The following is a 27635-nucleotide window of genomic DNA, read 5'->3' on the forward strand; positions in this document are numbered from 1 at the left end:
TTCAAACTTCTAACCCACAGGTGAGGGACACCAGAGCTGAACCTCTTTGCCTTCCCCCAAAACCATCAGTTGAGCAAAATTTCACCAGAAATCCCCACAGCCAAGCATGGAAAGTGGATGCCCTATCCTTTACATGGGAAAACCTCTCAATTTATGCCTTTTCCCTTCTGCCCCTCCTCTCAAAAGTACTGCTCAAGATCAAACAGGACAAACCAAGGACAATCCTTATTGCCCCGGACTGGCCCCGCCAGCACTGGTACCCACTCCTACACAGTCTGACAGAAGTGCCACCCTGACAGCTACATCATACCCCCCCTCCCTGCTGTCCCAGCAGGAGGGACAGATTTTGCATCCTCAGCTGCAAACCCTGAGCCTTGCAGTTTGGCTTATTCCCAGAATATTCCACCAGCAACCCTCATCAAACAGGTGCTGGATGTCATCCTTGAGGCCAGATGGCCTAGTACTAAGAAATCCTGTTCAGAAAAATGGAAAATATACTGTTCTTGGTGCCAGTGTCAAGGAAGGACGCAACTGTGCCCACCTTAACTCAAATCCTAGATTACCTAGCAGAGCTGCTCCACAAAGGCCTATCCTTTTCTTCTATTAAGATTTATGCCTCTGCCATCTCAGCTCATTATAATACTGAGCCACCTCTCTTTTCTCACTCTCTGGTCAAACAGTTCCTGAGAGTAGCTAACAATTTAAGACCGCTGAGGAGAGCACCCACCCCTGCCTGGGACCTTAACTTTGTACTAGAGAAGCTCACACTTCCCCTTTTGAGCCTGCTGCTTCAGCACAATTAAAATTCCTCTCTTGGAAAACAGCCTTACTTGTAGCCATCACTTCAGCAAGAACAGTGTATGAGTTACAGGTACTAATGGCTGTGGAACCCTTCAATGTTAAGTTGTCTATCTCACCTTCATTCTTTCTATTTGGGATTCGGAGCCGATCCTCGGCTCCGACTCTGCCATTTTCTAAAGCTTGAGCGCTACAAACTGGCTCGAGGCCTCCCCATATCCCATGATGCCTGGTGCTAGGTACCCAGATCTCGTTTGCCGCTTCTGCTGCGAGGTTCCTGTACTGGCTCAGGTCGTATAAAACTTCTATATTGTCTTTTTTTCTGTCGCAATTTAGTACATTTTTAGAGCAGAATTATCGTTTAGTTATTTCCCTTATTTGTATAAGTTTTTGTAGCTGAATCCTTGTCTTTTCAGAAACTCGTTTTACTTAGATAGTTTCCCCTTCCCCTTCTACTTCTCCATTTTTCCTCTAAGTTTTCCATTTAAGTTAGGCGATAACCTTATGTCTAGGTGTCCGTAAAATATTTTCTTATTATTACTGTTTGCTATACTTATTACAGTTGTTGGTAGTACTGTCGGTTCTGGTAGCTTATAGTGTATTGTTGTTGTGTTAGCACCTTAACCTTTGTGTGAGTGTGTTTTTCCTTTGGGCTTGCCTGTCAATATGTCCAAGGATCCTAAGCCGTCTGGATTCAAGAAGTGTGACTCATGCTGTCAGAAGATGTCTCTGACAGATGGTCACACTTCTTGTGTTTATTGTCTGGGTGCCATGCACCTGCAGGACTCTTGCTCCATTTGCCATGCGTTCAGTCCAAGAGTCTTGCAGGAGCGCAAAAATAAATTGATCCTTAGAGGTTTACTTAAACCTCAAGATTCACCGGCTAAGGCTCAGCCTGTGAAATCTTCTAAGGCATCTAAACCGTTGGCTCCCAGTTCGGAGCCATCATTAGGTTAATCTGTACCTTCCATTTCGGCTCTGGCTGGAACCGATGCTCCTCCCTCCCAGTCGGCTCTGATACGCTCTTTGGAGCCTTCTGAGAGTCGAAAAAGGTCCAGGTCTCCCTCTCTGGAGTCGATATGCTCGGCTCCAAGATCACCTCTGCTCCAATCAGAGCGTAGTCATCGCTCATCCCACTCTTCTTGGTCCTCAAAACTTTCAGACTGTGACTTGGAAAGTGGTCAGCAGACTGCTAAAATCGCAGGCCCTGGCTAAAATGTTGTCCAGCCCCCCTCACCAGGGGTCGGCTCCATCCACGTCTGCAGATATTCCTCCTCCGACTCACCCTTTGAGCTCGGAGCCGGAGTTCGTGGGGGTTCGAGTCGTGGAACCGTCGGCTCCGATACCTGCTCCTTCGGTTCCGTTGTCGGCTCTGATCACTTCCATGGTTCCGTCCTTGGAGGGTCCAACCCCCGCTCTCCCCCTTGAAGCCTCGGCTCAGGTGAGTTCGGCTCCCACATCGGCCTCAGAGCCTTCCCCCTCGTTGCGGAGAGGGATTCTGATTTCTTCTGAATCGGATCCCTCTCTCCGTTCCGATCGGGATGCCTTCGAGGTGATGAGTGTTCTGGCCCCTGAGCCAGTGCCACGATCGACCCCCTCGGCTCCTCTCCCTATGGTGCCTGCGTCAGCCTCTGCCTCTCTTCCAGACCCAAGCGTGGGGATCCAGCACCCCAGGACACCCCTTTGGGTGTATCTTCCGAGGCCTCCCCTGATCATTCAGAGGAGCCACCTCGTAAGAGGAAATGCAAGAGGAAGCATGTTAACTCCCCTGAGTCTGTCACATCAGATACCGACTTAGAGGATTCGGAAGGGTCCCTGAGGTCCCCCTCTGAAGATGTCTCCCTCTCAGACATCCTTGAGATGCTTAGACAGAGGGGGAACTGGACTGCCCTAAGCCCTTCCGAGGATGAGTCGGTATTCCTGGACGCGTTTGGATCCCGACCTTCCACCTCCTGGGTGTCTCCACCTTTCAACCCACTGATGTCTGTGGTGGCTCGGAAGGCGTGGTCAGCTCCAGACACAGTGGAACCGACCCCAAGAAGACCAGCCAAATTCATTACTGCACCACAGGACAAGCCATTTTTGATAAAAGGTGTCCCTGTTGATGCCATGGTGGTAGCGGTGGCCACAAAGAAGGAGTTGGCTGAAACTTCATCTGTTCATCCCCCTAACAAGGAGTCTAGGACGATGGACAGATATGGAAAGCGAATGTTTTCTTCAGCGACTTTTTCCATGAAGTCTCTGAATTACTTGTGCCACTTTGCCTGTCTACAGAGGGATCTCCTTAAAGAGCTTGGAGAATACCCTTCAAGATCCATCAGCTGAGGGGGCCCAGGCCAAGGTTGCCTCCCAACTGGCGACTCTTAATTCAGTGGTTAACTCCTCCATGAGGCTCATTTCTTATGCAGCCGATGGGGTGAGTAGAGCTGCAGGCACAGGCGTCGCTCTGAGGAGACACGCTTGGATGCGGCTTTGTAACTTTGCAGAACCTTTCAGAGCATCTTTCACCAACACCCCCTTTGATGGTTCCTCTCTCTTTGGATTTCAGGTGAAGGGCACCCTTACCAGGTGTGAACAGGAAGGCAGGACTCTCTCTGCTGTAGGGGTCCGTTTTTCCACTCCTTCCAGACCATATCCCAAGGGTCAGAAGAGTGGAAAGATGTGGTTCCGGAAATTCCAGGGAGCTCTGCCTGACGCACATGGTGGGTTTCCTTCCAGGGGCAGAGGAGGGAACAATAACAGACGCCGCCCTCATGGCAGAGGGGTTCCGCAAAGTCAGGGCAGCAGAGAATCTTTCTCTGACAAGCCCTTCCAGCATCTCTGAAGGGTTGCCCGGCTGTCCACCTCTGGAGGCAGTCGGGGGAAGATTATCGCTGTACCCAAGAGCCTGGCAAGACATAACACAAGACAAATGGGTACAGTCTGTTATATCCGGAGGTTACAAAATTCCCTTCGTTCGCACTCCATTCTTGCTGAACAAGTACCTTCCAGATATTCCACCCAATCTAAGGGATCAAGCAGTTCAGGAAGTTGCAAAACTGCTAAAAAAAGGGCCATCCAGCAAGTCCCAGCAGACCAGCAAGGATCCGGAATTTACTCAAGGTTCTTTTTGGTACAAAAAAGACAGGGGACTGGAGACCCATTTTGGATCTCAGCAGACTAAACAGGTCTGTACAAACAACCAAATTTCGGATGGTCACGCTACAGTCCATGTTACCCTTCCTGGGTCAGGACAATTGGATGTGCTCCATAGATCTTCAGGATGCGTACTACCACATCAAAATGGACAGGTGCTCCAGAAGATTCCTGTGCTTCCGGCTGGGAGCCAGCCATTATCACTTCAGAGCTCTGCCCTTTGGTCTCACCACAGCCCCCAGGGGGTTCACCAAATGTATGGCAGTAGATGTCCTTCAAGGATGCATCTGCAGTCCTTACAAATGGGTTGTCCTGTCGTCAGGCAGCCCTTCGGTCGGCATGCATTCCTATCGGACATCTACATTTATGGTAGGTACAAAACTGTACTTTGCTGCTCATCTGAGACAGCAAGGATTCCAGGTGTTTCCGTATCTAGACAACTGGCTTCTCACTGCTACCACCAGGCATCATCTTCTGCAAGCCAGAGACTATACCATACAGACGTGTTTCAGACTAGGTATCACTATAAATTTCGAAAAATCTGCTTTGTCGCCTTGTCAGTCTGTCACCTTTATAGGCGCAAACTTAAATACAAAAGACAGGTCAGCCAGCCTTCCACCAGACAAGGTGTTAGTCATTCGGCAGCATGTCCGGGTCTTGTTAGGTTGCAAGAGAATTCAAGCCAGGTTCGTACTTCAAACCCTGGGTCTCATGGCAGCGGCAATCATACTAGTCCCTCTGGCCTGTTTCCACATGAGGATTCTCCAATGGCTCCTTTTCACCCAATGGTCCTTTCAGCAGCTTCCCATGTCTCACATGATTATCATTACAGAAGCATGCAAAAAGCACCTTGCATGGTGGATGGTCTCCCCATCAGTACCCCTGGGCAGACCATTTGTACTTCCCCCCTCCAGTTGCTACGGTAACCACGGATGCCTCCCTGATCGGGGGGGGGGGGGCATTATCAGGGCAGAACAGTCCAAGGCACTTGGCAACCTCAGGAGTACCATCTGCACATAAACATACAGTTGCAATTCAAACAGACAATATGTCAGTTGTATGGTACATCAACAAGCAGGGCGGAACCAGGTCCTACCCCCTATGTCAAGAAGCACTCAGACTCTGGCAGTGGGCAATCTCTTCCCAAAGGTTTCTGACTGCAACGCAGATCCCTGGGAAATCCAACGTCATAGCAGACAGGCTGAGCAGAGCTATTCTGATGCCTCACGAGTGGTCTCTGAATCAAGTAGTGGCGGACAAAATCTTCCGCAAATGGGGGCAACCTTGCTGCAACCTCTTTGCCACCCCCGTCAACAGCAAGTGCAGCAACTTCTTCTCTCTCCTTCCACATCCCGAGTATTCCCCCAGAGATGCTCTAGTCCACGATTGGCCTCAGGGACTTCTATATGCATTTCCCCCGTTTCCTCTAATTCCCAAGCTGATACAGAAAGCTACTGTATTGGTTTGCAAAATTATCCTCATTGCTCCGTACTGGCCTCTACAAATATGGTTTCCGTTCCTGCATCATCACCTTATCGAGCAGCCTTGGACTCTGGATCCAGTTCCAGACCTTCTGATCCATCAATTGGGCGGGCTGCATCACTCCCTACAATCTCTCAAGCTCACAGCTTGGTTGCTCCACTTCCAACCCTAGCCAGGCTTCTGGATATCTCCCAATCAGCGCGTGAAATCATTTTATCAATGCACAAGTCTACCACTAGAAAAACTTACTCTAGTAAGTGGAAACGTTTTTCTTCCTGGGCAGAGGCTAAGAATATAAATCCTTTTTCAGCCCCTGTTCACTACATCTTGGAATTTCTCGCGCAGCTTTTTCATGCTGGCTCTGCTTCGGCTACAATTAGAGTGCAGTTAGCTGCAATCTCGAATTTTCACATTGGCCTTTCTAAAAGTAGTATAATGTCTCATAAGCTTTGCAAGGTCTTCCTCAAAGGAACCACTCTGCTCAGGCCCCTGGCTACAGATCCTCTGCCCCCTTGGGATCTGAATTTGATTCTAGCCTCTCTAATTTTGCCCCCCTTTGAACCGGCAGCTTCCTGTTCGTTGAAGTTTTTATCGTGGAAAACACTTACTTCAGCCAGACGAGTTTCCGAGCTGCAGGCTCTTTGTACACTTCCCCCCTACCTAGTGTTCCACAAAGACAGGGTTGCTCTTAGGACTAATCCATCCTTCCTTCCTAAGGTCTTTTCTGAGAACAGCTTAAATCAGTCCATTGACCTTCATGTGTTTTTTCCCAACCATTCCAACAGGGCCGAATATAGGTTACATCAGTTAGATGTTCACAGACAACTGCGTTTTTATTTGCACAGGACTAAGGCCTTCAGAAAATCGGATCAGCTTTTCCTCTCTTATGCAGAGGGCAAACAAGGTATACCAGTATCAAAAGTAAACTTTATCCAGGTGGTTGACTTCTAACAAGGTATACCAGTATCAAAAGTAACTTTATCCAGGTGGCTGACTTCTAACAAGGTATACCAGTATCAAAAGTAACTTTATCCAGGTGGCTGACTTCTAACAAGGTATACCAGTATCAAAAGTAACTTTATCCAGGTGGCTGACTTCTAACAAGGTGTACCAGTATCAAAAGTAACTTTATCCAGGTGGCTGACTTCTATCATTACTTTTATCTATCAGCTGAGGAATAAACAATCGCCTGTTAAACCAGAAGGGCACTCCACCAGAGCATTAGCCACTTCGGTTGCTTTTCAGGCTAGGTTGCCCATGGAATCTATTTGTGCAGCAGCTACATGGGCAAGCCCTCATACTTTCATCTCGCATTATAAATTGGATGTGATTTCCAGGAGCAGAGCTGATTTTGGTTCCACTGTTCTGAAGAGTCTGTTCCATTGAGCCACTCAGGATATTAGGTGCTAGGGACGCTGTCCCAAACCAGCAAGAATGAAGGCGAGATAGACAACTTAACATAAAGAAGTTATGTACCTACCATAACGTTCCATGTTAGTTGTCTTCTCTCGCCTTCTTTCTTGCGCCCCACCCCCCTCCATCCCCCTATCCTACTATACCGAGAAGAATTTTCTCTATAATATTGCTCAGGCTGAGCCTTCCCTTGCTATCCCACTCTACCTAGTGGTCTTTATAGCTGGGCTTATGTATGATAAGGATAGGATTCCTTCATTATTTTGTCTGCTGTAAGTCTTACCAAACGAGATCTGGGTATCTAGCGCCAGGCATCATGGGTTATGGGGAGGCTTCAAGCCAGTTTGTAGATCTCGAGCTTTAGAAGATGGCTGAGTCGGAGCCGAGGATCAGTTCCGAACCCCAACCAGCAAGAAAGAAGGCGAGAGAGGACAATTAACATTGAACGTTATGGTAGGTACATAACTTTTCTTTTTATTTTCCATGCTGACAGGGTTTCCATCAGGACTAACTCATCTTTTATGCCCAAGAGGGTATCCAGTGTTGCTCTAAACCATTCCATCCATTTACCAACCTTTTTCCCTAATACTCAGAATAAAGGGGAAAGGATCCTGCACTCCTTGGACGTGCACAGACAGCTGAGGTTTTACCTTGATAGGGCTAAGCCTTTCAGAAAATCTGACCAGCTGCTAGTCAGCTTTGCTACAGGGGCAGAGAGGGTAAGGCAATTTTAAAGCAATCCATTTCCAAATGAATAGCACACTGCATCAATTTCTGCTACAAGCACCATGGAAAACCTACCCCACAGGGGATCAGAACTCATTCCACTAGGGCTACCTCAACTTCTACAGCATTTCTTAGGGGAATCCCTACCAGGGACATCCTGGAAGCTGCAACCTGGAGTTCTGTACACACCTTCACCAAGCATTACCACTTACCTGTCTTTTCAAATCCAGAGCTGGATTTGCCACAGCAGTCTTACAAGGCCTGCTAGCCAGCCCTACTATTTCTTGACTGCTTCCACCCTTCCTTAGCTTTGGGAATCATCCCAAGTGTGATGACTGCAACAGTGAAACACGAAGAACATAGTATAGCTGTGTACATTTACCATATATGTAGATGCTTTTGTGTATTCACTGCTGCAGTCCTAGTTACCCACCCTTCAGCCCTCTGACTCTTCTATGCTTTCTACCTATCCTTCTTTTGGCGATATCTTATGGCTATTGTTTTTACTTTTTACTGGAGGTGTTCCACACCATGTAATTGCTTCCTGTTTTGGGGGCTCCTGACACTTGGGGCAAGAAAAACTGATGTAATGGCGTTGGCTGCATGTTTTATACCCCTGATGACCTGATGTCATGGAAGAGGCGACAACATCTGACGCAGAAATCCCAAGACTTTGGTATTCGGACCGACTGAGGGCTACCTGCAGGCAGATAACCCAAGTGTGATGAGTGCAACAGTGAATACACACGAACTTCTACGTTTATGGTAAGTGTACTTTTTTTTTCTAACTGGATGATGCAGATATTTTGGGTGACCGTTTTCTGAAATAGCTGCAATAGACCAGAGTACTTGGAAGATAGTGCTATTTATCTGCACAGAGTTAATTGTGATGGTGTGTTGAAGTACTGAAAAGTTCATCACTTACGTCTGTGATAACAGCATTCAGGTAAGCAACATATTCAGTTCAAGACCAAATGAATATCTTTCTAATATGCGTTTATTTTGATTTGCTTTCATAAGAGACCGACATTAAACCATCAAATAGTAGGACGGTGTTGTTTTAAGGGAAATGTACGTTTGTAGTAGTAGTGCACGCTCATTTTCATTTCACCTTCTTTCAGTGGTCCCATGGCCTTTGCAATGAATACGTACATGCGTCACGTCGGGCTAAAAGTGCGAGAGATGCGTCCCTCAAGCTTCATGGAAAAAACAGAGAAGGACAAATGGCTTCCCTTTTTCCCTAAACCTAAAAAGGTAAGGTTATAGATTAAGCTATTGATGTAAACAAATGTGTGCTTTTTTTGTAATAGAGGGAGTCCTAAGCATTATAGGTGCCACACATTTGATAAATTATTGCAAAATTTAAAAAAAAAAAAAGAATTTGGCAATGGAGAGGAAGGTAGGTGTGTTCTGATGGTCCTTGTTAAAGGACTGCTGTAAATTAATGTTATACTGACCCAGTAGAAAAACAGATGTTGTTAGGTTAAGAAATATTTGGATCACCTACTGTCAGATGGGCAGCAGCTTCCCTTTAACTAGATTTAACAACTGTCCAGCACATTCTTGAATACCAATATAATTTTTGACTACTTATAAGAAAGATCATTACATGCAAAACACCACCTTATATCGCCTTTGCTTTGTCCTTGCCTACACATTGGCAGCTGGTGTGGGTTATATTTCCTTATTTAAGACTGCCTTGTGTGACATTAATTCCAAAACAACACCTTATATCGCCTTTGCTTTGTCCTTGCCTACACATTGGCAGCTGGTGTGGGTTATATTTCCTTATTTAAGACTGCCTTGTGTGACATTAATTCCAAAACAACACCTTATATCGCCTTTGCTTTGTCCTTGCCTACACATTGGCAGCTGGTGTGGGTTATATTTCTTTATTTAAGACTGCCTTGTGTGACATTAATTCCAAAACAACACCTTATATCGCCTTTGCTTTGTCCTTGCCTACACATTGGCAGCTGGTATGGTTTATATTTCCTTATTTAAGACTGCCTTGTGTGACATTAATTCCAAAACACCACCTTATATCGCCTTTGCTTTGTCCTTGCCTACACATTGGCAGCTGGTGTGGTTTATATTTCCTTATTTAAGACTGCCTTGTGTGACATTAATTCCAAAACAACACCTTATATCACCTTTGCTTTGTCCTTGCCTACACATTGGCAGCTGGTTTGGTTTATATTGCGTTATTTAAGACGGCCTTGTGTGACATTAATTCCAAAACAACACCTTATATCGCCTTTGCTTTGTCCTTGCCTACACATTGGCAGCTGGTTTGGTTTATATTCGTTATTTAAGACGGCCTTGTGTGACATTAATTCCAAAACAACACCTTATATCCGCTTGGCTTTGTCCTTGCCTACACATTGGCAGCTGGTTTGGTTTATATTGCGTTATTTAAGACGGCCTTGTGTGACATTAATTCCAAAACAACACCTTATATCGCCTTTGCTTTGTCCTTGCCTACACATTGGCAGCTGGTTTGGTTTATATTGCGTTATTTAAGACGGCCTTGTGTGACATTAATTCCAAAACAACACTTTATATCGCCTTTGCTTTGTCCTTGCCTACACATTGGCAGCTGGTTTGGTTTATATTGCGTTATTTAAGACTGCCTTGTGTGACATTAATTCCAAAACAACACCTTATATCGCCTTTGCTTTGTCCTTGCCTACACATTGGCAGCTGGTGTGGGTTATATTTCCTTATTTAAGACGGCCTTGTGTGACATTAATTCCAAAACAACACCTTATATCGCCTTTGCTTTGTCCTTGCCTACACATTGGCAGCAGGTGTGGTTTATATTTCCTTATTTAAGACTGCCTTGTGTGACATTAATTCCAAAACAACACCTTATATCGCCCTTGCTTTGTCCTTGCCTACACATTGGCAGCTGGTTTGGTTTATATTGCGTTATTTAAGACTGCCTTGTGTGACATTAATTCCAAAACAACACCTTATATCGCCTTTGCTTTGTCCTTGCCTACACATTGGCAGCTGGTGTGGGTTATATTTCCTTATTTAAGACTGCCTTGTGTGACATTAATTCCAGAACAACACCTTATATCGCCTTTGCTTTGTCCTTGCCTACACATTGGCAGCTGGTGTGGGTTATATTTCCTTATTTAAGACTGCCTTGTGTGACATTAATTCCAAAACAACACCTTGTATCGCCTTTGCTTTGTCCTTGCCTACACATTGGCAGCTGGTGTGGGTTATATTTCCTTATTTAAGACGGCCTTGTGTGACATTAATTCCAAAACACCACCTTATATCGCCTTTGCTTTGTCCTTGCCTACACATTGGCAGCTGGTGTGGGTTATATTTCCTTATTTAAGACTGCCTTGTGTGACATTAATTCCAAAACAACACCTTATATCGCCTTTGCTTTGTCCTTGCCTACACATTGGCAGCTGGTGTGGGTTATATTTCTTTATTTAAGACTGCCTTGTGTGACATTAATTCCAAAACAACACCTTATATCGCCTTTGCTTTGTCCTTGCACACATTGGCAGCTGGTATGGTTTATATTTCCTTATTTAAGACTGCCTTGTGTGACATTAATTCCAAAACACCACCTTATATCGCCTTTGCTTTGTCCTTGCCTACACATTGGCAGCTGGTGTGGTTTATATTTCCTTATTTAAGACTGCCTTGTGTGACATTAATTCCAAAACAACACCTTATATCACCTTTGCTTTGTCCTTGCCTACACATTGGCAGCTGGTTTGGTTTATATTGCGTTATTTAAGACGGCCTTGTGTGACATTAATTCCAAAACAACACCTTATATCGCCTTTGCTTTGTCCTTGCCTACACATTGGCAGCTGGTTTGGTTTATATTGCGTTATTTAAGACGGCCTTGTGTGACATTAATTCCAAAACAACACCTTATATCGCCTTTGCTTTGTCCTTGCCTACACATTGGCAGCTGGTGTGGGTTATATTTCCTTATTTAAGACGGCCTTGTGTGACATTAATTCCAGAACAACACCTTATATCGCCTTTGCTTTGTCCTTGCCTACACATTGGCAGCTGGTGTGGGTTATATTTCCTTATTTAAGACTGCCTTGTGTGACATTAATTCCAAAACAACACCTTGTATCGCCTTTGCTTTGTCCTTGCCTACACATTGGCAGCTGGTGTGGGTTATATTGCGTTATTTAAGACGGCCTTGTGTGACATTAATTCCAAAACAACACTTTATATCACCTTTGCTTTGTCCTTGCCTACACATTGGCAGCTGGTGTGGGTTATATTTCTTTATTTAAGACTGCCTTGTGTGACATTAATTCCAGAACAACACCTTATATCGCCTTTGCTTTGTCCTTGCCTACACATTGGCAGCTGGTGTGGGTTATATTTCCTTATTTAAGACTGCCTTGTGTGACATTAATTCCAAAACACCACCTTATATCGCCTTTGCTTTGTCCTTGCCTACACATTGGCAGCTGGTATGGTTTATATTTCCTTATTTAAGACTGCCTTGTGTGACATTAATTCCAAAACAACACCTTATACCGCCTTTGCTTTGTCCTTGCCTACACATTGGCAGCTGGTGTGGTTTATATTGCCTTATTTAAGACTGCCTTGTGTGACATTGATTCCCCTGATGAATGGAATGTGTACGTTTCCCTTGTCCTTCCTTCCTTTCTTTCTTTCCTTTTTTGATGTGTACATTTAGTAATTTTTTTAGAATTGTCACTGCAACAGTAAATCACAACACTCAGGATGTTCTTCGTCTTTCACTGTTGCAGTCATTACACTTGGGTTATCCTGCTGGCAGGCTACCCTCAGTCGGCCTGAATTACAAAGTCTAGGTCCGGCGTCGATTGCTGTCACCTCCCCCCTGACGTCAGTGCGCCAGGGGTATAAAAGATGCAGCTGACGCCATTTTCTTCAGTCTTTCTTGCCGCACGGTGCCCGAAGCATAAGCAGTTCGCAAGTGCCGGTCGGCCGACTCCTGAGATTTTCGTGTTCGAATTTCAGATCTGAAGTCTTCATTAAAAGCTAAGTACCCCGTTGGGGAAACTTTTTTCTTGCTCCAGTCCGGTGTCAGAAAAAGTTAATAATTGTATTTCTTGTGGGAAGCAAATACCTCATAAGGACTTTCATTCTTACTGTATTCCTTGCCTAGGCCCTGACCATGATGTTGCTAGTTGTCGGTTTTGTGCTAGATTTAACCAGCACACTGTTAAGCATCGGTACAATTTTACATTACACTATTTTGGCAGAAGATTTAATTATGCGATGTCGTCAGATAGCCATCCGACTACCGGAATTCACAAGAAACGCAAAGAAAAAGAAAAGGACATTCTGCAGACAAAGAGGAATACAAATATATCCTTACTTGGACAACTGTCTCATTCAAGCAGAGAACAAGGACATTCCACTACAGCATCTGACGTTTGTAAAGAGATTTCTAACAAGCCTAGGGTACACAGTCAATGAAAATAAATCAAAACTAGTACCCTCTCAAGAGATAATATTCCTGAGTGCAAGCTTAAACACAACTGCCCAGATGGTTTATCTCACGCCAGACAAACAAAGACAACTGACTACCTATTTCAACCTGTTGGCAACAAAGGCCCAGTTATCTGCGAGAAAAATTCTGCAGGCTTTGGGTTTCATGGCTTCCTGCATTCTACTAATTCCATATGCGAGACTGCATATGAGGAAACTACAGTGGTACCTAAAGTGTGTTTGGACTCAACATTGCCACAGTCTGGAAACAATAATTACCCTCATTCCCTGCCTGCAACAGGAGTTTCGATGGTGGGCAAAGGCCTGTCACCAGAACAACGGGCAGCCATTCACTTTACCCCCAGCCAGGCAAACATTAACAACGGATGCATCAGATTATGCCTGGGGGGGCCCACATGGCAGGAAGGTGTATTCAAGGCACATGGTCCGCAAACCAAATGCATCTACATATCAATCACAAAGAGATGCTAGCTGTTCAGAATGTCGTGGCAGCCTTCAAGGACCTACTTCATCCGGGACAACTACTGATAAAGACAGACAACACTACGGTCATGTGGTATATAAACAAGCAGGGAGGCACTCATTCTTACTCCCTTTGCAGACTAGCCATGACGTTGTGGGACACAGCATTGACTTACCAAGTACATCTGCAGGCACAATTCCTGCCAGGAAAGATAAATACTCTGGCAGACGAACTAAGCAGAAACCTCATGGATCCCCATGAGTGGAAATTGGATCCACAAGTCTTCAGTATGATGATAAGGAAATGGGGATGCCCGGAGATAGATCTGTTTGCCTCTCCTCACAGCTACCAACTAAAAAGGTTCTGCACAAGGACTTATCACAGACAAGCATGGAAAGTGGGCACCCTGTCTTTCAGCTGGAAAAGCTTAGCAGTATATGCCTTTCCTCCACTGCCTCTCCTCCCCAAGGTACTCCTAAAGGTCAGACAAGAGAAGCCAAAGATGATACTGATTGCCCCAGACTGGCCCCACCAGTACTGGTATCTAATTCTAAGGAACTTGTCTCAATGCCCAGCTTGGACCTTGCCTCAAATACCTCATCTACTATCCCAACAAAACAATCAGATCCTGCACAGCCAGGTAAGACCTTAAATCTGGCAGCATGGCTGATAATGTAGTCATACAAAACGCACTTCTCACTAAAGTTGTGATGGATGTCATTTTGGAGGCCAGAAGGCCTAGTACCAGAAAATCTTACGCTGGAAAATGGAAGAGATTCTGTGATTGGAACCAGGCACAAGGAATTGACACAGCTGTACCAAATATTCCTCAAATTTTGCAATACTTAACTGAGATGCTGGACAAAGGCCTATCCTTTTAATCAATTAAAATTCATGCCTCTGCCATTTCGGCTCATTATAATACAGAGCCACCAATCTTTTCTCATCCTTTAAGGCAGTACCTCAGAGGAGCCAAAAACTTAAGTCCTCAAAGGAGATCACCAATACCTGCATGGGACCTCAATTATGTCTTGGAAAAACTCACCCTGCCTCCTTTTGAGTCAGCCGCTACAGCTGATACAAAGTTTTTATCTTGGAAAACAGCTCTGCTCCTAGCAATAACTTCTGCAAGATGAGTCTCAGAGCTACAGGCACTCATGGCTGTGGAACCTTTTGTCATTTTTTTATCCAGACAGGGTTTCTCTGAGGACAAACCTGACATTTATGCCTAAGGTAGTGTCCAGTGTGGCCCTTAAGCTGTTCATTTGCCTACTTTTTATCCAAACCCACAGAATAAGGGGCAAAGAATTCTGTATTCTTTGGACATACACAGACAACTACGCTTCTACTTGAACAGAACCAAAGCTTTCAGAAAGACGGAGCAACTACTAGTGGCATATGCTGCAGGATCACAAGGAAAGGCTATCTCAAAGCAGACTATTTCTAAGTGGATAGGCCACTGCATTCGTTTCTGCTATTCACAACATGGCAAGCCACTGCCTAAGGGCATTAGGCCACATTCAACCAGAGCAGCAACCACTTCAGCAGCCTTCCTCAGGGGAGTACCAACCAAAGACATTTTAGAGGCTGCTACCTGGAGTTCAGTGCACACCTTTACAAAGCACTGTCATTTACCACTTTACTCTAAATCCAGGGCAGGCTTTGCCACTGCAGTTCTGCAGGGCCTCATAGCCGCTCCTAATGCTATATTAGCTCCAGCCTCCCAACCATAGCTTTGGGATTCAACCCAAGTGTAATGACTGCAACAGTGAAACACGAAGAACATAGTACAGTTGTGTACACTTACCATAAATGTAGATGTTCAAGTGTATTCACTGTTGCAGTCCAGGTTACCCACCGAACATCCCCCATTTCTTTGCTGGAACTTATCTGCAGTTCTCTAATCTATACAACCTATGTGGTGTATTTGCTTGTAGATGAAGGTATAATATATTTTGGTGCATGCATGTTTTATTGGTATATTTTTTTAGCCTACCCTTTTGGGGGCACCTGACATCTGGGACAAGCAAAGCAGAAGAAAATGGCGTCAGCTGCATCTTTTATACCCCTGGCTCACTGACATCAGGGAAGAGGCAACAGCAACCGACGCCGGACCTAGACTTTGGAATTCAGGCCGACTGAGGGTTGCCTGCCAGCAGGATAACCCAAGTGTAATGACTGCAACAGTGAATACACTCGAACATCTACATTTATGGTAAGTGTACACAACTGTACTTTTTTCATGGTCCCTTTGACTCTTCTTCAAGCCTGAAACTGTAAAAGCAGTAATTTCTTAACTTTTTTAACCTGTACTAACAGTAATTCTTGATGCTCTACCTTGACATCTGTTCATGTGCTGATGTTCTTCGTGTTTCACTGTTACAGTCATCTCACTTGGGTTATCTGCCTGCAGGTAGCCCTCAGTCAGCCCGAATTCCAGAGACTTAGTATTTCTGCGTCAGTTGCTGTCACTCCAGGACTGACGTTGGGTCATCAGGGTATAAAAACAGGCAGCTAACGCCATTACATCAGTCTTTCTTGCTGAGGAGCCTGAAGCAGAAGCAGTTCGCACGAGTGCCAGTTGGCCGCTACCTGAGATTTTATTTCCGAATTGAGTCATCCTGAAGTCTTCTAAAGCTAAGTACCCCATTGGGGATCATTTTTTCTTGCTCCAACTGATGTCAGAAAAAGTTAACAATTGTCTCACCTGTGGAAAGCAAATACCACACCGAGATTTCCATTATTACTGCGTCACCTGTTTAGGCCCAGACCACGATGTTCCTCACTGTCGGTTTTGTGCTTTGTTCAATGGCCAGACTATTCATTGTCAGGCCCTTATTGTCACTAAATACTTTCGCTGTCGATCTCCGTATTCCTAAATGGCTTCGGTAAGCCATCCGACTTCCGATCTTCTGAAAAAAACGTAAGGATAAAGACAGAGACAGACAGCACAGGTCCAAAACTGCCGACGACGCTTCCGTTAAGCTAGTCACCAGTTTGCCGGTACTCAGTGAGGCACTTTCACAGCCCCTGATGCCCGCTTTGATGGATTCGCAGACCACTACCAAGACCCGTTCGGAGTTTGGTATGCCACAAGACACTTCTTTGACTACGAAACCTGCAGATGTCTCTACCTTGGATGGGTCTGGAGCCGTTGAGCAGACACCAGCTTCTGAGGAAGTTCTTTGCATTACTGATACTCGAGAAAACCGATGACTTCTTTTGCGTCTTCAGTTTTGTCTAAAACTACCGAGTTTCTAAGGCCAAGAGTACGAACTGTGCCTAAAAGTCCGAAGACCCAATCTCAAGCACCTGCTTCCTTGCTACAATCTCAAATGCTTAAAATGGCAAAAGACCTGATCATGCTTATTAGGGGAAGGAAGCCTTCCCCTGCTAAGAGAAAAACAGACCTGTCCCCAGCAGCTTTAACTGACCAAGAGTCTGACGTTTTTGAATATGAAGACATGCCTTTATCTGCTTATGAGGATTCAGATCCAGAGGAATCCATTCCCTCTGCTTCCCCTCCAGAGAATTTTTCTTTTGGTGAAACCCTTCATAGTTTGAGAGCATTTCCACTGGGAATGCCAGGATTATCCTCAGTCCAAAAAGAGACTCACAGAATTTTTAGATTTGTCACAACATAGACCCTTAGCTATCCCTCCTGATGTTCTTCGTGTTTCACTGTTGCAGTCATTACGTTTGGGTTATCTGCTTGCAGGCAGCCCTCAGCCAGCCTGATTATCAAAGTCTTGGGTCCTGCATCAGTTGCTGTCTCTTTGATGTCATATAGTCAGGTGTATAAAGCTTGCAGCCGATGCCATTACATCAGTCTTTCTTCCTGTGCAGTGCCCGAAGCAGAAGCAGTTCGCAAGTGCTGTTCAGCCGACTCCTGAAATTTTCGTTTTTGAGTTTCAGATCCGAAGTCTTCAAAAAAGCTAAGTACCCCGTTGGAGATCCTTTTCTTCCTCTAAACCGATGTAAGTAAAAGTTAACAATTGTATTATTTGTGGAAAGCAAATACCTCATAAAAATTTTCATTCATACTGCATTCCTTGCTTAGGCCCAGACCATGACGTCCCTCGTTGTCGGTTTTGTGCCTTATTCAATCCTCAAACTGTTCGTCTTCGGTTCATTTTTGCATTAAGCTATTTCGATAATGTTTAATTATCCAGAAATGGCTTCGGTATGCCATCCAACTACCGACATTCTGAAAAAACGTAAAGATAAAGACAGAGACAGGCTGCATAGGTCCAAAGCTGCCGACAATGCTTCCATTAACCTAGTCGCCAGTTCACTGGTACTCAGTGAGGTGTTTTTGCAGCCCCTGATACCCGCTACTTCAGTTCTGCAGGCCTCTACTGAGACCCTTTTGGAGTCCGCTATGCCGCAAGATGCTTCTTTGATTATGGAACCTGTGGATGTCTTTACCTTGGATGGGTCTGGAGCCACTGTGCAGGCACCGGCTTGTGAGGGTGTATTCAGGTCTACTGAATTGCATATCAAACCAATGCCATCTTCTTCTTCAAGTCCTAAAACTCGCTCCATGCCTAGAAAACCAACGTCCAAACCCCATGGTCAGACCCATATGCCTAAAAAACAAATGATAAGAATGACTGAAGACCTTATTACTCTAATTAGGGGAAGCCAGCCTTCTCCCTCTAAGAGACCTAGAACTGATTTTCCTTCTGATTCTTCTGATCAGGATTCTGAATTTTTTGTTTATACTGATGACTAAGATTTGCCCTTATATACCTATGAGGATTCTGATGTAGAGGACTCCATACCCCTCTGCTTCCCCTGCAGAAGATTTCTCTTTTGGTGAAACCTTGCACACTCTTAGGGAGCAGTTCTTCTGTGAAAGCCAGGATTACTCTGACTCCAAAAAGAGGCTTAGGGAATTCTTACTCCTACCTCAACACAGGCCTTTAGCTATCCCTCCTGTACTGGACATTGTAGATGATGCTTTCTTGGAATCTAACCTGGCCCTAAACACTTTACCTCTGGCTCCCAGGAAACCTGACATGTATGACGGAGTACCTGACTCTCACAAGTTCCTCTTTAAGAATCCTACTGTGGACCCAGAGACTATTTCAGAGGGACCCAAAGGCATTACGGCTACTACTACTGCCAAAAACCCTACCACCTCTGATAGAGATTCCAGGGCCCTGGACAGGTAGGGAAAGAAGGTGTACACTTCTGCTACTTTGGCCATTAGGGCCTTAAACTGCCAGTTTCATATGTTAAAGTATCAGCAACATATTATTGGATTGCTTAAACAGAAAATGATGTCGATTCCTGATTGTGTTGAAAATAAAGAATTACAGGATTTAATGCATTCTGCTGAACAAGTTGGTAAACATACTTTGCAATGTAGTTTTCACTCCTTGGAGGCATCTTGCAGGGCTGCTGTCACTGGGTATGTTCTTAGAAGGCATGCTTGGCTTAAGGACTTTGCCATATCATGTTAAAGGTTAATTACTGGATGCTCCCTTAAACCAAGGCCTGTTTGGCAACAAAGCAGAAGTAGTACTTAAAAAGATGGAGGAGAAAGCTAAATCTATGCAAACTGTTAAAGATTTCCTGCAAGTACAGCCTCCCAGATTTAGTAGGCATTGGCCTTCTAAGACTTGGTCCTTTCCTGTCTCTTCCAGGCCTTCTCAGTCCAAACCCAGGGACAGCAGACCACCTAGGCTACAGTCTCAAGGTACTCAAAGGCCTAAGAAGTGGGGGGCTCCCACTTCCAAAGTTGGAAGTAGTAAGACACCCCTATGGTAAACTGTCACAATGACTTAACCTTAAACCTTCCAAGCCCTGCTCCTTTAGGGGGAAAGATCACGTTGCATGCAAAAAACTGGGAACTCATTACCCAAGACAAATGAGTTTTAAATGTAGTTTCCCAAGGATACAGATTCCACTTCCACACCTTACCAACCCCAAACGGTTGGCCATACCTACCCCCAAATCAGTGGGCAGAGGCTCAACAGCAGGTTCTCTCTCTTCTAAGTATCAGGGCTATTTAGCCTGTCCCAGCAGAAGAATTGGGGACAAGGTTTTTACTCAAGACTTTTCCTGGTACCCAGAAAAGACAACTCCTGGCATCCTATCCTGGACCTGTCTATCCTAAACACGTTTCTGGTAATCCCAAAATTCAAAATGCTAACTCTTCATCAGCTGCTTCCCATGCTAGGCAAAAACGCCTGGTTGGCAACATTGGACTTATAGGAAGCTTACCTGCACATCCCAATAAGGGAATCCTGCAGAAAATACCTACGCTTCAGAGCAGGCTACATGCATTATCAGTTCTCTGCACTGCCCTTTGGCTTATCTACTGCGCCCAGGGTATTCACAAAATGCCTAGCTCCAGTTATTGCATTCTGCAGGCAAAGAAATATTCAAATATACCCATACCTGGACGACTGTCTGATTCAGGCAGAAAGCCAGGACATACTATTAAATCATCTGGCATTTGTAAAGAAATTGCTAACCTCACTGGGGTGCACCATAAACGAAAAGAAATCTCACCTAGTACCCTGCCAACAAATTGTATTCCTGGTAGCAAGCTTGAACACAACTTCCCAGATGGCCTACCTCACACCAGAGAAACAAGTTTATTTGATAGCCTACTTCAAACTACTGGCCACAAAGACCCAGCTATCTGAAAATAAAGTACTGCAAGCCCTGGAGCTCATGGCCTCATGCATCTTACTAATTCCATATGCAAGACTGCATATGAGGAAACTACAATGGTATCTAAAAAGCTTATGGTGTCAACATTCTCAGGACCTGGAATCAATGATTCCTATCATTCCTTGCATAAAGACTAGAGTTCCTTTGGTAGGCAGAGGCATGCTACCACAACAAGGGACTGCCATTCACTCTACCCCTGACGCCCAAACCCTAACAACAATTCACTTGGCAGGCCAGTGCATTCAGAGCAAATGGAACCCGAGTCAAATGCACCTGCATGTCAATTAAAAAGAAATGTTAGCTGTACAGAATTATCTGACAGCCTTCAAGGACCACATTCTTCCAGGACAATTATTGGTAAAGACAGACAACACCACTGTTATGTGGTACATAAAAAAGCAGGGGGAACCCACTCATACCCTCTCTGCAGACTAGCCATGGCTCTGTGGAACACAGCCTTGAGAGCTATCAAGTGCACCTACAAGCTCAATTCCTGCCAGGCAAGCTAAATTCACTGGCAAGACGACCTAAGCAGAAATCTCATGGACCCACACGAGTGGAAACTGGAACCAAAGATATTCAACATGTTGAGAAACAAGTGGGGGGGAGCCCAGAGATAGACCTGTTTGCCTCCCCTCAGAACTACCAATTGGACAAATTCTGCCCATGGCTCTGTGGAACACAGCCTTGAGAGCTATCAAGTGCACCTACAAGCTCAATTCCTGCCAGGCAAGCTAAATTCACTGGCAAGACGACCTAAGCAGAAATCTCATGGACCCACACGAGTGGAAACTGGAACCAAAGATATTCAATATGTTGAGAAAGAAGTGGGGGGGAGCCCAGAGATAGAGCTGCTTGCCTCCCCTCAGAACTACCAATTGAACAAATTCTGCACAAGGACTCCCCACAGACAAGCTTGGAAAGTGGATGCCCTGTCCTTCACCTGGGAAAGCCTCTCAGTTTATGCCTTTCACCCTCTGCCTCTCCTCTCGAAAGTTCTACTAAAGATCAAACCGCGCAAACCAGTGACAATACTCATTGCACCAGACTGGCCACGCCAACACTGGTACTCCCTCTTGCGCAGTATGTCACTGCTGGAACCATGGCACCTGACTCAGACCCCTTCCGTGCTGTCCCAGCAGGAGGGCCAGATTCTGCACCCCCAGCTTCACACCAAAACCTTGCAGTCTGGCTAATTGCCTGAGCTCTAATACCATCCCTCAGTAAGCAAGTGCTGGATGTTATTCTGGAGGCAAGGAGGCCTAGTACTAGGAAATCCTATGGTGAAAAGTGGAAAATATACTGTTCCTGGAGCCAAACTCAGGGGATGGGTACAACAGTGCCCAGCTTACCTCATATTCTTCAATACTTAACAGAGATGCTTCACAAAGACCTTTCCTTCTCTTCTATTAAAATTCATGCCTCAGCTATTTCATCACATTATAATACTGAGCCACCCCTCTTCTCTCATCCCTGCTGAAACAATTCCTCAGAGGGGCCAAAAATTTAAGACTGCCCAGGAGAGCCCCTACTCCAGCCTGGGTCCTTAACTTTGTATTGGAGAAGCTCGCTCTACCTCCTTTTAAGCCAGCTGCAACTGCAGAGTTGAAATTCCTTTCTTGGAAAACAGCCTTCCGTCTAGCCATCAGAAGAGTGTCTGAATTACAGGCCCTCATGGCAGTGGAGCCCTTCATCATCTTCCATGCAGACAGGGTGTCCCTCAGGACCAATCCTTCCTTTATGCCCAAGGTGGTATCCAGTGTGGCCCTTAATCAGTCCATTCATTTGCCAACCTTCTTTTCTAATCCGCAGAACAAAGGAGAACGAATACTGCACTCTTTGGACGTGCACAGACAACTTAGACTTTTTTTTGGACAGGACTAAGCCTCTCAGGAAAACTGAACAACTGCTAGTTGCCTTTGCTGCAGGAGCAGCGGGGAAGGCCATTTCAAAGCAAACCATTTCTAAGTGGATAGGCCATTGCATTCATTTCTGCTATAAGCACCATGGAAAACTTACCCCACAGGGGATAAGATCACATTCCATCAGGGCTGCTTCTACTTCAACAGCCTTTCTCAGAGGTGTTCCTACCAGGGACATCCTAGAAGCTGCTACCTGGAGTTTTGTACATACCTTCACCAAGCTTTACTACTTGCCAATTTTTTTCTAAATCCAGAGCTGGTTTTACCACTGCAGTCCTGCAGGGCTTAATAACTGCTCATAATGCTCTCTAATTGCCTCCTCCCTTCCTTAGCTTTGGGAATCTACCCAAGTGTAATGACTGCAACAGTGAAACAAAAAGAACATAGTACAGTTGTGAACACTATAAATGTAGATGTTCGAGTGTATTCACTGTTGCAGTCCTGGTTACCCCCCCTCCAGCCCCCTGACTTCTGTTGTCTATACTTCTCTTCTTCTTTACTGTATTTAAGCTTTCTGGTGTATTTGCTTTTTGTTGGAGGTGTGCCTTGTATATAATTGCTTCCCATTATGGGGGCACATGACATCTGGGGAAGGAAAAACTGATGTAATGGCTTTGGCTGCATGCTTCATACCCCTAACTATCTGACGTCATGGAAGAAGAGACAGCAACTGATGCAGGACCCAAGACTTTGATAATCAGGCCGGCTGAGGGCTACCTGCAAGCAGATAACCCAAATGTAATGACTGCAACAGTGAATATACTCGAACATCTACATTTATGGTAAGTGTACACAACTGTACTTTCTGGATGTTGTGGACGGTGTCTTTATGGAATCCAGTCTGACTCCTCTGATACTTTACCCCATGCTCCAAAGAAACCAGACAGGTACTACAGAATCCCTGACTCTCACAAATTTCTTTTCAGAAATCCTACTGCTGACCCAGAGGTCATTTCCCAAGGGTCTAAAGGTGTAAACGCAACTACAGCTAAGAATCCAACCCCTGGCTAAAGCTCTTGCCACCCCTATAGTGCCTTTTTTAGGCAAGGTTCAAAGGGCAAAACCACCACCGTAACAGATACAAGCATGCAAAATCTGAAGGTAATGCTACTCAATGCTAAGTCTAAACCTCAAAATGCACTCTCTTGAGGCACGCCTAAAAATGGAGAACATCGATATCTGTGCAGTAACTGAGACCTGGTTTAAGACTCCATAGAGCACGCCTGCAGTACCAGGCTACAACTCTTACCACACTTTTCGGCCATCAAACCAAGACCAAAACACTAAAGGTGGAGGATTGTTCATATTCACCAAGGATATTCACACCTCCAGGCTAGTTGCCAAACACAATGCATCTGAAATTCTCCAGGTGCAACTAACACTAGGTAAGACTGCAATCCAAATTGTAGCTTGCTACAGATCCCCCACCATGCCCCAAGATTCTCACTACACCTTTTTAAACATACTGGAAAGTATTAAGCTACAACCAAACACTCTAATACTGGGTGGTTTCAACCACCCTGCCATTAACTGGGAAAACTACTCGGGTACCAACACCTTTTCCCAACAGTTCTTGGAATTCATAAATTCCAACACCCTGGATCAACTAGTCCATTGTCCCACCAGGGGCTCCAGTATCCTAGACCTGGTCATTACCAACATGGGAGATAGATGCTCCACACCAGTGGTCACCCCCTCATTGGTCAGGTCTGACCATAAGCAAATCATCCTTGACATCCACATCATACCCCCACACCCCAGTAAGGAAACCTCCTTAAAAAACTTCTCCAAAGCCAACTTCAGGCTACTGAAGTCAGAAGTGACAAACTTCATGGCACCCATGCAGACGGGCGCTGAAAGTTTGACTGCTGAATCCTACACTAAAGCACTGTATGAGCACATCCACTCGTGCATGAATCGTGCCATCCCAATTAGAACCAAGACGCTCTCCTCCAAAACAAGGAAGACAATCTGGTGGTCCCCTGTCATAAACAAATTGTACAACAGAAGGAATAAACTGTTGCAGAAAAGAGGAAAATCCCACGATGCAAAAAACTCCCTTACCAGCCTCAGTAAGAAGCTGAAATCCCTCATAAAATCCTCCAAAGCTAGTTACGAAAATAAAATTGCCAAAGATTCCGAAGACAACCACAAGGCATTCTATAGTTATGTCAAAAATCTAAATGGCAATGCTCAGATCTCCTCTGAGCTGCAACACAATGGCATTAAATGTACTGATCCCAAGGATATTGCCAGTATCCTGGCAGATCGATTTAGTGCCAGCTTCATTCCCCTCTCACCCCCTGAAGGGCCCATCTCAATACCAAAAGATTGCCAAATTCTGGTAATCACGGCAACACAGGTAGAAACCGCACTCTCCAAAGCTAAGAATACAGCATCCATGGGACCATATGACATCCCGGGCTGTGTACTACATGAACTACAAAATGAACTGGCACCTCACCTTAGTGTCATGGTTAATCATAGCCTCCAATCAGACTTCGTGCCCACTGAGTGTTGCACAGTTACAGTTATCCCACTCCACAAGGGGGGGGGATCTACCTTGGATCCCAGGAACTACTGTCCCATCAGTCTGATGAGCCTGATCTGCAAGGGCGTGGAACGCATTATTATGGAACTTGTAAACAAAGACATTGGCAACCTTCAAACACTGGACCCCACCCAGTTTGGGTTTGTGAAGGGCTGATCTTGTCTCCTGAACCTGACTGACTTCTTAGAATCAGTCTCCAGAGCTGTGGACGAGGGTAAGGTGGTCCACACAGCCTATCTGGACCTCACCAAGGCCTTCAACATCATTCCCCACTTTGGAATCATAGATAAACTTACTAAGCTGGGCATAAATCCCTACGTTACTCGATGGGTTGCCAACTGGCATACTGACAGAACCCATACTAAAAGTAGCCGACTCCAAATTCATCTCCAGACAAAGTGACAAGTGGAATACCTCAGGGTTCAGCCCTGGGACCACTCTAGTTTGACATCTACGTCTCTGAAGTACAGTCCAACACTAAGGGACTGTGGCTAACAAAGTTTGCAGATGACTGCAAACTGGGAGCCATTATTGAATCCCCAAATGATGTGGATATTCTACAAAAGGGCCTTACAGAAACAGATGCTTGGTACCAGAGCCATGGGCTCATGTTTAATGCCAAGAAATGTATAGTTATCCCCTTTGGAAAAAAACATGTACCCATGAATTACCACATAGGTGGCAGTACACTAAACACCGAAAGTGTGATGAGAGACTTGGGGACACAGGTGGACAGTGGTCTCACCTTCGATAACCACTTCACCACAACAGTCAGGAAATCCTTCTCTGTGGCACACCTCATCACTAAAGGCTTTTCATCCAGAAAAACGGAGGTCATTGTCCCACTGTACTCTTCCCTCATTAGACCCATTACAGAGTACAAAGCCCCGTTTGGTATGCACTTCACAAGAAATCTGCAACAGCTGGAAAGTCCTCAGAAATACCTCATTAAACAAATCACAGGCCTAAAGCAGATGCCCTATGCTGACTGTCTAAAAATCTCCATCTATACTCTGTGGCATATCGTTTATTCAAAGGCGATCTCTGCTTAACATACAAGGCCAAGTCAAACCGTGAGCTGTTGGACATGCTCCACTTAAAGAAATGCCAATCCCTCAGAGCCACACGCTCCAGGGATCTAAAACTTGTCATCACAAGGAACAAAACATGCTGGAGGGATAGGTTCCTGACCCAGAGACTCCCCATACTCTGGAATAGACTGCCCATACATGTCAAGCAGAGTGCCTCCTTGGCCTTTTTCATAAGGAAACTTGACGATTGGATGGGAGATAGGAAATTCACCCTGGGGATCACTTCAGTCACCCTGCTAGACAGGGGTCCAGGGAAGTAAATATTGTAGGAAGAAATATCCGGGGAATTGTTTGGCTAGGCTTATATAGATCCTAGGGCTGATAGCCTAGTACCAACCTATGAACCTTCGGACAGGGATTCTTGAGCTTTAGACAGATGGGGTAAAAAAGTTTACACCTCTGCAACTGTAGCCATTAGGGCATTGAATTGCCAGTTTCACATGCTGAAATACCAGCAACACATTATGGAACCTATTAAGCAAAAAGTATCTACATTTACAGACTGTGCAGAAAATAAAGAATTACAGGAGCTTATGCATTTTGTAAGGCAAGTCAGCAAGCATACCTTGCAATGTGGGTTTGAAGCCCTAGAATCATCTTGCAGGGCAGCAGTCACTGGTTCTGTACTGAGAAGGCATGCTTGGTTTAAGGAGCAGACCTTGCCAGACCATGTCAAATCAAAATTACTAGACGCTCCTTTGAATAAAGACAATTTTTTTGGCACCATAGCAGAAGAGGTTCTAAAAAAGATGGAAGAAAAAGTAAAGTCTATGCAGACAGTCAAAGATTTTTTTCCAGTGCAACCTCTAAGATTCAGTAGGCATTGCCCCTCGAAACATTGGTCCTTTCCAGCACCCTCAAGGACATCTCAAACTAGACCCAGGGGGGAAACAGACCCCCCCAGATTCTAGTCTTAGGGTATGCAGAGATCGAAGCAGTGGAGTACCTCCACTTCTAAAACAGGGAGTGCTAAGCCTCCCTTACGGAAAGAATTCACAATGACTTGTCAAACCCACTCATCACCTCTGCACAATTGCTCGTGTCCCTAGGAGGAAAACTTGCCCACCATGCAAAAAACTGGACCACCATCACCAAAGACCGATGGGTCCTCCACATTGTATCCCAGGGGGTACAGATATTACTTCCACACACTGCCAACCCCGAAAGGGTTCCCAGACCTTCCTCCAAACCAGTGGGCAGAGGCACAGAACCAAGTTCAATCCTTGCTCTCCATAAGGGCAGTACAACCTGTTCCTGCAGAACAGATAAGTCAAGGGTTTTATTCCAGACTTTTCCTGGTACCCAAAAAAGAGGGTACTTGGTGCCCAATCCTAGATCTTTCCATTCTAAACACATTCCTGGTGGTACCAAAATTTAAAATGCTCACCCTTCAGCAGCTTCTTCCTTTGCTGTCCAAAGAGGCCTGGATGTTCATCGTGTTTCACTGTTACAGTCATTACAATTGGGTTATCCTGCTGGAAGGCTACCCGCAGTCGGCCCGACTTCCAAAGTCTGGGTCTGGCGTCGGTTGCTGTCACCTCTTCCCTGACGTCAGTGCGCCAGGGGTGTAAAACTTGCAGCCGACACCATTTTCTTCAGTCTTTCTTGCCACGCGGTGCCCGAAGCAAAAGCAGTTCGTAAGTGCCGGTCGGCCGAGTCCTGAGATTTTCAAATTCGAATTTCCGATCCGAAGTCTTCATTAAAGCGAAGTACCCCGTTGGGGAAACTTTTTTCTTGCTCCAGACCGATGTCAGAAAAAGTTAATAATTGTATTTCTTGTGGGAAGCAAATCCCTCATAAGGATTTTCATTCTTACTGTATTCCTTGCCTAGGCCCTGACCACGACGTTTCTAGTTTTTGGTTTT

At 45.2% G+C, this 27635-nt stretch overlaps 1 protein-coding gene across 7 annotated transcripts in view; it reads left to right on the forward strand.

Moving 5' to 3' along the window:
* Window positions 1–27635, forward strand: part of ARHGEF11 (Rho guanine nucleotide exchange factor 11) — a 4318379-nt gene that overhangs the window by 2687876 nt on the left and 1602868 nt on the right. For all 7 annotated transcript variants that reach the window (XM_044059024.1, XM_044059020.1, XM_044059026.1 and 4 more), the window contains one exon: window positions 8676–8808. In XM_044059024.1, coding sequence (XP_043914959.1) covers window positions 8676–8808 — 133 coding nt within the window. The remainder of the gene's footprint in view (window positions 1–8675; window positions 8809–27635) is intronic.

The sequence above is a fragment of the Protopterus annectens genome, chromosome 17.part0 (assembly GCF_019279795.1).
Source record: "Protopterus annectens isolate FY-2018-M chromosome 17.part0, PAN1.0, whole genome shotgun sequence".
In the NCBI taxonomy this organism is placed as follows: domain Eukaryota; kingdom Metazoa; phylum Chordata; order Ceratodontiformes; family Protopteridae; genus Protopterus; species Protopterus annectens.